The sequence below is a fragment of the Ciona intestinalis genome, chromosome 10, assembly GCF_000224145.3.
Source record: "Ciona intestinalis chromosome 10, KH, whole genome shotgun sequence".
In the NCBI taxonomy this organism is placed as follows: Eukaryota; Metazoa; Chordata; class Ascidiacea; order Phlebobranchia; family Cionidae; genus Ciona; species Ciona intestinalis.
This window is the reverse complement of record NC_020175.2, coordinates 239690-250307: the sequence shown is the minus strand read 5'-3', so window position 1 is coordinate 250307 and position 10618 is coordinate 239690. Positions and strand designations below refer to the sequence as shown.

General features: G+C 37.0%; 2 protein-coding genes across 2 annotated transcripts; one reads left to right on the top strand and one right to left on the bottom strand.

Annotated features, from left to right (window-relative positions):
- Positions 1 to 215: 215 nt before the first annotated feature.
- LOC100177173 (papilin-like) lies at positions 216 to 3181 on the top strand. The gene is made up of 5 exons (XM_002127444.5): positions 216 to 375; positions 746 to 927; positions 1609 to 1742; positions 2079 to 2245; positions 2782 to 3181. The coding sequence occupies exons 1-5, from the start codon at positions 302 to 304 to the stop codon at positions 3101 to 3103; spliced, it is 879 nt and encodes a 292-aa protein (XP_002127480.1). The 5' UTR covers positions 216 to 301; the 3' UTR covers positions 3104 to 3181.
- On the bottom strand, positions 3175 to 8327 carry LOC100179510. The gene is made up of 8 exons (XM_002122140.5): positions 8225 to 8327; positions 7267 to 7420; positions 6553 to 6746; positions 6194 to 6384; positions 4855 to 4998; positions 4394 to 4452; positions 3943 to 4081; positions 3175 to 3789 (listed from the first exon to the last, which is right to left on the bottom strand). The coding sequence occupies exons 1-8, from the start codon at positions 8292 to 8294 to the stop codon at positions 3280 to 3282; spliced, it is 1461 nt and encodes a 486-aa protein (XP_002122176.3). The 5' UTR covers positions 8295 to 8327; the 3' UTR covers positions 3175 to 3279.
- Between the last annotated feature and the right edge of the window lie 2291 nt (positions 8328 to 10618).

Genomic DNA, 10618 nt, shown 5'->3' with positions numbered 1-10618 from the left:
TTTATGTATGGCTGATAATTTGGACAACCCATTAGTGACCACTGGGTTGGAGCAATTGCCGTTAAGTGTCTTGCCCAAGGACACATACGCCCACTATGGTAGCAGCGACGAGCCTTGGCTTGCATCCTGTTTTGACAGTTTAAGTTACCAACGGTTTCCACTTTGACGTGGGTTGGGTTGATTCACAATACTCAATAGACTAACCTGTCAGAACTGCCAGCAAGATCCTCAACCATAAAATATCTCGTAACATCTGGTTTAGCGGCATTCCAGTTTAAGCGTTGTAAGGAATAGTCCGGCAATGTCGCGTAAGCTTTTGCTTCTCTTTGCTCTTGTAGCGATTATCTGCTTACTTACTGAAACACATGGTTGGAGGTGAGATCGTTAACGTAAAACGTTGTGTTTAACTTTAAGCTTTAAGTTCAGACTACAGTTTTAAAATTACCTAAACCGTAATGTTTCTGTAATGGATTGCTTTATGCAAGTTTCGGGTGGGCTGCAGTGCATTATGTTTGGTTGTGTAAGCTAAAACTGAAGTAACTTTTTTTTTAATATTTAGAAAGTTCAACACGTGGTAACTCGTAGGCGTACTCGAGGTATCTGAAATAGAACACCTGTGTTATGACGACTGTAGCCGTCCGCCGCCTGAAGATAAATAAGTTTCATTCACTTATTCGCGCAATTTAGGCACATATGTAGCCTATCATAGGAATTCTAAATAAATTTAAACACGTTTTCCTTAAAGACGCCGCCGTCGCCGCCGCCGCCGAAGAGTTTGCACTCGAGTGAACTGCGCTTGGAAGCTCGGCCCATGCAGCATTACATGCGGTCCAGGCAAACGAACTTATATCAAAACCAGGTCTAACTCTTGCGGTGGAACATGCATTCAACCTGCAGCAGTGGTTTGTAATGTTAAACCTTGTCCAGGTAAGACTTGATGATTGAAACGCATCGTGTGGAACTATATACGTTCGATTGAAAACTGTAAATATAAAACTATAAAATGTATAATCTGCGTTTGACACCAAAGAAATGCCTGGTATAAAACTGTGCTGTCCACGGATCAGCGCAGGTTTGTTTTAGTTAAATACACGACTTACTGTTCAACCTTAAAAGGTATATATACCAAGACAAGGTAAAACACACCATTTGGAGAAAAATACTATAACGGATCAACACGCGGCGGTAGAGAGCAAATTTAAACGATTGCGTCCGTTTGTGACGTTGGAGAATATAGCGTTTGTCAATTGAGATATTTTCTGTAACGCATGGGTGACGTAATAAAAAACTAACGCGATACTTAAGGCAACTCACAAAACCGTTATAATATCATTGTAATAGTATAATACTATAACATATGTTACAGTACAATATGACATAATGTAAGAATTAATATGGCCACTACGTCCTCAATTATACAAATACAAGTAAAGAGGTTGTTAACTGCTGTAAACCAAGATTATAAAAAAATGAAATATTATAGTCTATAACTGATCCACTTTACCCCATATAGTCGTGTAAGATAATTCTTTGTTAAACTATAAGCTGCTAGACCGAAAGTTTTACATCAGCTGTACGAAACACACACAAGCATAAAATATTTTTTAGTTAATTGCGTGGTTGGGAATTGGCAGCCATGGGGGCCATGTTCGAAAACTTGTGGAGCAGGAGGAGTTACTTATCGACATGGATCAATCCTAGTACATCCTAAACACGGTGGGACATTATGCCCTGCGTTGAAGGTAAACTGGTCATGGTGGCGTATTTTTGTCTATAAAAACAGACACAGATCCGGACATGACATTTGGTCGGTGGTTGTTGTGCACGTCCGTCCGCTCCCTACACTTGTTCATAAGCCCTTAGCAAACATTATGCAACTCTCTGCTAATTACGGTCCTGGCATAACTTCTGCCCGCTGAACCGTAAGTTTTCGATTTAGACCACTAGGATTGGCAATATTACAAATATACGAACCATATTCATTGTCTTTCATTCTAATAAGTCTGTTCCAGACAATTGCAATAAATTAAACAGTTTTTTTTAACAATTTACGCTAAATCGCAAACGTACTACTTCAGCAATGGAAAACCTGCAACCGACTCTGCCTCAACAACGGGAGCTTTGCTGTGATAACGACCGGTAGCAGTACAGGGCATGGCTGCTTGTGTAAGACGGGTTATAGTGGAAGCTGCTGTGAGATAAACAACTCGTTCAAATATTCCAACGCTCAGATAAACATCTTCTAGTATGTATTTGTTCTATTCTTTATGGCTGACTTCCTACGATCTAAAATTTGTGGTAACTTATTTTCAGCTTTTCATTAAAACTTTATAAAAGTTTAAATATAGATCGATTGGTTATGCTTTGAGAGGTGGAGGAATTAGCCGATAATTAGCGAGTGGCTTTAATAAACTGTATAGTTGCAGATATATATAATACACTGCTGTTGTTACCACCAACCGTAATTAAATACCTAAAATTCCTCGTTTGGGGGAAAACGTAAAGTTAGTTTTACAACGCTTCGTCTTATAACCGACGGGTGGCCTTACGAAACTCTAGCATATTAAAATCAAGTTTTTACTATAAAGCATTGTCGAATGCTATGATTCTGTATTAGTACGGTATTTTGGCGGTTCCCGGAATATAGGCCAGAGTTGCCAAGTATTATATATGGTATGAAATATTTAGATTTGTATACCGGTTTCATTCAACGTTAAATGACTTTTATATTAATATTAAAAAATGGCAGAAAAATTCTTATGATATGTTATTACCTTCCAGCAAAACATTATTCATCCGTTGGCTCCATCATCCGTATCATCACCATCACTCGCATCATTGTGGGGATGAGGAGCAAAATTTCGTGGAAGGAGAAAATCAAGATGGAGACATATTTGCTCCGGAGGAAGAAACGGGGATGGTGGATAACAAACTAAAAGAGGAGGTGGAGTTGGTCAAAGAGGCGATCACGGATCAAATCGAAGAGGAAAGGAGCAAAGAGCAAAGTTTGGATGAGGTTTTAAACCAGGAGGAACAAGACAACTTCAGTGAGGAAGAACAGGATTTAGTCGACCTCGCACACGAGGAGGATTTAGATGAGTAACTTTATACTTTGTTTGTTCACCTGTTTAATGTACTTTAAAACCAAAATTTTTTACAATAAAACAGATAGTATTCGGAAGTTTTGACTTTTTACTCTTGATTACAACGATTAAAATGACATAAGAAACGTTTAAGAAGCTTGAACACTTTATCATAAACACAAACAAAATGCTTTTTTTATTTTTCGCGTGTATCGTTGCCGTAAGGAGCAGCGTCTAAAAGCAAACGGGCTTCAGAATTCTCGTAGGCGGCAACAAGTGAAGGTAATCCTTCTGTTGTATTAGAACTTTTTATGGCGACATATGTGGTTGTTGGGGAATAAGATTCCAACATCTGATGATGAGGACCGAAGGATTCTGGCAATCTCAGACGAGATGCATTTGTTAAAGAAAAAAATGAGCTAACCTCCTCATCCTCTGAGCAACTGGAATGTTCAAAACGATGACCCACAGGGCTATATTTCTTGAGGTACGGGAGGCACTCCCGGTCGGGAAACGGTAAAACTTTCGAGGGAAATTTTTTATCATCTTGGTAGATATTTTCTCTTCTTTGAGATGGTGACTTTATCACCATCTTCCGTTGATCGTCATGTTCTTCGAAGTAAACCCCAGGAATAAATACGTCAGCAACTTCTGTGTTGTGTTTATCAAACTCCTGGAGTTCTTGTTCCTTCCATTGATCTACTTGCTACAAATAGAAAAAATATATGCCGGTGTCGTAATATATTCGTTTCGAAATGGGAAAACAGTATTTCAAGAAAAGCATAAACCAGAAAGCATGGCTAATAAATCTATTCAAGTTGAATTTAAATATTCCTGAAAGAAAACAAACCAAACTTACCTCTGTAAATAAGCTGGGGTTAATGTTAATGTGTTTTATATTGAACATCCATTCAAAGAGAGCGCTTTTATTTTTCCGACATAAACATACAACGATCAAGACCGTTATAATGAAGAACACTCCGGAAAAGACGAGCCAACTGTAGTGATAATAAGGAAAATAAATTAGAAGTGGGCACGACGTGTATGAAACATATTTGTATCATGATTTGAGTTTAGTCAAAAGATTTCAGGCTTGGGATGTAAGAAGAAAATATAAAATAGAACAAGAACAACTGTTAGACAAAAAGTAACCTTTATGGTGCCAACTAACGTGCCCCAAACACCCGCATGTTATAAAACTCGCGGACGGGGAAAAAAAGAAGTAACATGCATTCACATAACTATAACAAATACTTGTATGTACCAATTGAAATACATTGGTACCAAGGCTTATGTAAGTTTCTACTCACACAATTTGAATACTGGATCCCGAATTTCTGTTGGAAGTTTTCAGCGGTGGAATACAGCGCTGGAAAAAATAAGTTTGATGAACGTAATATGAATCTATATTGAGTTAGCAGTCTTCCGTACGGGACGGGAAATGGTTTATTTTCTTCACTGAATTTCACACACAGTTAAATAAGGACGACTTTTATACAGAATAAACAAGGAAATAGCCTAATATCAATTAAGCGAGGCTCTATATTATAAGCTACATTAAACGCATAATAAACGGTTATTATAACTTATAATGGTTAATTTAGTGTGAATAATTTATCTTGGCGTGGCCAGTAACCCTTTGTGTTATATACCAAATCTTTATAAGATATACACGCCAATATTATGCGAATAGGCTTTGAATGTTTTTACCTTGCGTGGTGGGTATAACGCCAGGCGTTGTATAAACCCTATATAAGAATATGTATATTACCTCTGCGAAATTACTTGTAATATTTTCCAGCCATTCATTACAACGGTATTGAATAGCAACGCATAAGTACATGTCATCTGTTACTGATGTTATTATTGTTTCATTGCCAGATTCAGCGAATATGCGCTTGTGTTGTTTTGCTACCTGTGAATATCAATGGGTATTAACAGGGTTTTGTTAAATCTACTGAAGTCTTATCTGCCTTTGATGGAAACTACAGTATAATTAAACGTTTGAATGCAATGCAGCAAACCGAAAAATTCCATGAACCAGCCTAACGGGTATATGAGTTGGTAGTTACGCGTGGTAAACAATTTACCAGGACTTGTTATGGGGTAAGATGGGACACTTTGTCAGACGAGATTCTTTTTTAATTTTAATTTTACGGACTCCCATTTGATGATAATCAGGAAAATAAGGTTACAGAATTATTCGACAGTATTATCACGACTTTATAAAACGCCCGTCAAAGCTGATTACTGTTTTTAAATAATAAAAAAATATGTAAAATAGAAACAGTATAGTTTGAACAGGTAAAAATTGCGAAATAGTAAGGTGCTATTTTTTAATGCTCGCTAAATCATAGTAAAGCCATTTTTTTAGTTAAATAACTCTTCGTGTGTTTTATTATATTTCATTAAATTGGTGTCAATTAATAAAGAAATGATTGTACTAATTCGTGGTATTACCAAAAAACCGTCATCTGATTTGATTTTTGAAATATTTGGCAATATGTGCTTAAGTGTCCCATCTTCCCCCATTGTACCATATTATAGTTTACCCTTTGTAGAAAGCAGTTCCTGTGTGTATGCTTGTGTCTGGGCTATATGGAGTCTGGGCTATATATATAGTAATATAGTAAGGTGAGGGACGACGGGAAACCGTTTCATTCTATTTTCTCGCCACATTTTATAGTAAACAGAGAACTGTGAAATAATTATAAAACCGTATTCTTACGACTCCTATAGACTTTTGTTAAATATCTAAAACACGATCAGGATATTTGAATATTATGTGAAAAAGGTGTCCCATCTTTCCCAACCCTACTATATATGTGGTTTTATGACAATCTGTAAAAATGATTAAAAATTAATGTAGCAAATTTCTAACCCTAAAACAACCGTGGTCCTACCCAAAAACTAACCCCCATAATGTGCAGTCTATACTCTTTATAACCTAGCTTCCTTTTGTATTACTGTGGGAACAAACGCTAATATCAATATTTTTATCATACTCAAATCTGTTATTTAATCGTTACTCTCGATAATTTGACAAATGGCTTCTGTTCCCCGATTGGGCAATTTCAATTCAAACTATCCAATCAGAAACCTTCACTTACCATAATTGATTTCCCATCATTCGACAATCCATAATATTGAACAAAGTATTCAAGTTCGAATCCTTCGTCGAAACCAAAGTCAGATATTGTATAGTTGTTCGACCACGGGACCATTGGGACCATAAATGAAAGATACGCGATGTTTGATTCTCTGCTTACATTGAATTGTGGAGGACTGAACATCAGGTTGTCTATAATCCAAATAACTTAAATTAAAATTACACCAACAAATTCTTACACGTAAGATTATGACGAGGCTAATACGTTGGCTATATACCAATATATGTACCGAAACGGAACGATAAAAGAAAAGGAAACATGTCCCATCTTAATCCACCCTACTATATCTCCCCATTTACCTCCAGGCATGACGTCAAAAAGTTGTAATCTTTCTACGTCATCCTTTGTGACGTGTGTATTCACTCCTTGTGACGTCACCCACAGCGTATAATCAAGTGAATAATCTGGAAAAGAAATTTGAAATTCGCAGCTTAAACCGTTAACGTGTTCGCACCCATCCACTGCCACCCACGTGTGTTGATCAGTCAGCTCACTGAAAAAAGACACGAATTTCTTGAAACTGAACGTACAGGAAATTCACTGAATATGAATCAGGGTTTAAAAATAAAACAGGCTGAAGGTTACTGGGTTCAAACCCATGCATGATGAGACACTATAACTGCTCTGCAGTATATGGTATAGTAGGTTGGGGTAATATAGTTTATTAATTTTCACATACTTATATAACCCTACACATACATATGTTTACTCCTTACGCTTAACAAATTGTGTAAAACATGTGAGAAATCCTAATATAGTAGTGTGGGGTAAGACGGGACACCTTTAGCACATCATACCTATATATCCTAATCGAGTTTTATTCAATAAACAACATACTATATGACAATCGTAAGGATGAACATACTATATGACAATCGTAAGACAAGAAAATAGAATCAAAAAGTGTCCCATCTTCCCCCACTCTACTATATGTTAAGTACAGAACGGTGGTTGCGTTTAAATTTGTATCCTAGACCCCTAGCTTCTAACATCACACAACCGAACCAACGAACCGGCCTTTGTCCAACTGCAGCATGTTCACGGTGAAGTTATACGCAGGGAGATTCCCCTTACTGACGTCATCACAGGCTGGGTTCAGCCTAGCTTCCCATGATATGCGAGGAACGAAGTCATAAACAAATACATTGATGTGGTCGGCTGTCCATACTGTAAATGGTATAGTTGGTTGGGGTAAGATGATATAGTTCATTGATTTATGTAAAGTAGATTAATTAAATTATCGAAGAGAAAGCATAAAGCAGTAAAAACAAGTTAAATACACGGTTGGTAAAAACTAGTTATTGAGTAAAAGTATTCGATAGAAGCGTGGAAGCTAAACCGATAGATGCAAGCCAAAACTATCACGATGAAAAGGAAACAAAACAAACACCTCGTTACTATAATGGGCTTCATGTTACACGTAGGAAGTTAAATCATGTCACATTGACAGCGTGAAGTTTTATTATCACCGGTATATTGCTACCAGAACAACAAGTTAAGCCAACATTTAGGTTAAATAGGTACCAGGACAACAAACAATAGGTTTTTAATAGATAGAGTTAACGCATATATATTATTTTCATTGTGTCATTTCGTACTGGTGCTTTTCACGTGTGGCCGTGATAAAGGTAACATATACATTGTGAACCTTTCTAATTTTCTACAAACAATATAGAATAGCCCTATATTCAGGTAAAACATTTTCCAAAATAGCTAAATTCTCTATAATATAGTAAGGTGTGGGAAGATGGGACACCTTTTCATTCTATTTTATCGTCCCGTTTGGTAGTAAACAAAGAACATTCAAAGAATTATAAAACCGTATTCTCACGACTTCCATAGACCGTTAGTAATTACTTAAAACACGATCAGGATATTATGCGCTAAAGGTGTTCCGTTTACCCCTATATTACAACAGCTCATACACGTTATAGAATGAAACGATTGGAATAAAGTTGCTTAGTAGTATACCTTGTGTTGTATTGCATCTTGTAGCAATTGATAATCGAGCTAATAAAACACAGAAAACCAATACAAACATTTTAAAAATTATGTTTTTAAACTTAAAAATAAGGCCTCTAAAACATAAATCATGATGAAAATAGTTCGGTGCTTATTGATAGAAGATCAAAGCTTAAAACACGAATCAACAACCACATTCAAATTCCCTTATCTTTTGTGCGGCACTCACGGTTCTGTATTAGAGCTGTATGTAAACCTATACGCCGTGGCCTAAATGCCGCAGTGTTTAAATTCGAACTACTAAGCACCTTACGAGATTCTGATACTTCGTCCTGACAGGCCTCATCTAATAGACCCCGAGCCTAATGAAGCTTCCTGATAAACGAATCGCGTCGTATTTTCTCATTAACTCTGCACCCTATTTCCCTTTGAAGTGTGGCAATGCGGCAAGTACTCGGGAAATTATTGCCACAGGTATTCCACATGCTCGCGTCGCACATATTAGTACGCTAATCAGCTAAAAGAGTTGATTTATTAAACAGTCATAACACAGTAATTGTGGTAACCTTGGTATGTAAGGTTATACACCTATAACGTATGATCAAATGTATTTGACTTCCAAGGCTATGATGAAATATAAGTTTAATTTCCGTCTTTGTATGTACGAAAGTGTTGTTTATTTAAAGATCCGGCCCACGGTTTTCAGGTTTCCGAAGATTTTTGCAAGAGAGCAAAGTTTTAGGTCTACTGATGCTAAATTAACAACTAGTTTGTAAAAAATGAAAAAGCGAATCTATATCACTGCAACCAGCGCAAGTCAAACAGGATAATAGGGAAGTCGCTGTTCTTGTGACGTCACAGATTGGTGGGCGGAGCTTATGGCAGGATAATAAAGGGAAGCTTTCGATGCTTGATCGTCGCCGGGCGCAGTGGCGTGCGCTTGTAATCCAGCTACTTGGAGGCTTGGGTTGGAGGACGGTGTGAGGTTGGGAGCCCTGTGGCGCTCTGTCCTATGTCGATCGGGCGTCCGCGCTAAGCTCGGCGTCAATATGGACATCCCAGGGTAGCCTGAGGTGGCCAGGTTGTCTAAGGAGGAACGAACCGGGCGAGGCCCGAAAGGGAGCAGCCAAAAGTTCCCACGTTGATCAGTAGCGGGATAGCGCCTGTGAATAGGAAGATTGTTACAGCCCAGTCAAAATCACGGAAACCAATCCTTTTGTATTTTTTCTAATCTTTTTTTACATTATAAACATTATTTTTTGCTGTTCTTCTTATTCATTGCAGTCCTTTACGAGTTTACTTTCATCGTATCGTGCCGTGGTTCGAATCTCAGCCCGGTAAGATATAGAGTCACATTACTTTCGATTGTTACAGTGAATTATATCTCTTGATGATCACTTGTCTTTCCATTAGAAGTCAAATTTTAAAATAATTAAATATAAATGACTGGTTGTTTTGTCTGTTGTATGTAGCGACCACAATCATTTCAATTAAATGTAAATACAGTTAACAATAACCGTGTTTTAACGATTGTCATTTTGGCTCTATATCTTGTCTGTTCGTTTTAATTATTCTCCAATCTTCGCTACCGTAATCGAAGGGGTAAATAAAAGTGATTTTCTTTATAATAAGCGGGAACAGAAGGGACAACTGTTCACTCTCTATTTTCTATTCTATTTTCTTATTCCATTTGTAGTAAACGAAAAACATTAAAATAATTATAAACCGTATCCTCGCGACTACCATAGACCGTTAATTGTTTAAAACAGGATCTGTATAATTGTATATAATGTGCTAAAGCATGGCCTACTCAATACACGGCCTAGGAATACACCGAAACTGGTCAGAAAATAAGAGGCCTATTGACGCGAATAATGCCCATTATAATACATTGTTACGTCACGGTTTTATGAATGGATTTCCTTCATTTTGAATGCAGTTTGCAGTTGTTGGTAGGTTCAATACCAGTTCTAGGTTGTTTTAACTTACAGTTTATCACAGAACGTGTCGCCGGGATATTTTCTTGTTTAGTTAAAATCATACCAGACATATAAAGCAGCGCAAAAGGTTTATTAGTATATAAATATCAGTTTATTAAGCATAAAGAGAGACGAGCAATCTGATTTAGTTTACCAACACAGGAAACCTACGGTTTTGATTATATTTAATTTAGTAGACAGGCATTTGGCAAGTTTTATAATGCAGCACACCTTTATAATTTTATTTAGATTAAATTGTAAGCCACCAGAATTATTAAGCAAGCTATTTAAGCATGGTCAATAGGTGTTCCGTAGTTGGATAAAAATATTTGGATAAGGGTACCATCTGTGCATGTTATGATCATGAAGAAGTGGCAAGAAGATCTTCAGGAAGGAAGACTAGTCAAATTTAAACAACGACAAA

Coding starts and splice junctions, on each gene's coding strand:
- LOC100177173 (XM_002127444.5), top strand. CDS start 302: ATGTCGCGTAAGCTTTTGCTTCTCTTTGCTCTTGTAGCGATTATCTGC. Junction 376..745: donor ACTGAAACACATGGTTGGAG/GTGAGATCGTTA, acceptor TTTTCCTTAAAG/ACGCCGCCGTCGCCGCCGCC. Junction 928..1,608: donor TAATGTTAAACCTTGTCCAG/GTAAGACTTGAT, acceptor AATATTTTTTAG/TTAATTGCGTGGTTGGGAAT.
- LOC100179510 (XM_002122140.5), bottom strand. CDS start 8,294: ATGTTTGTATTGGTTTTCTGTGTTTTATTAGCTCGATTATCAATTGCT. Junction 7,421..8,224: donor AAGATGCAATACAACACAAG/GTATACTACTAA, acceptor TACCATTTACAG/TATGGACAGCCGACCACATC. Junction 3,790..3,942: donor ACCCCAGCTTATTTACAGAG/GTAAGTTTGGTT, acceptor TTCTATTTGTAG/CAAGTAGATCAATGGAAGGA.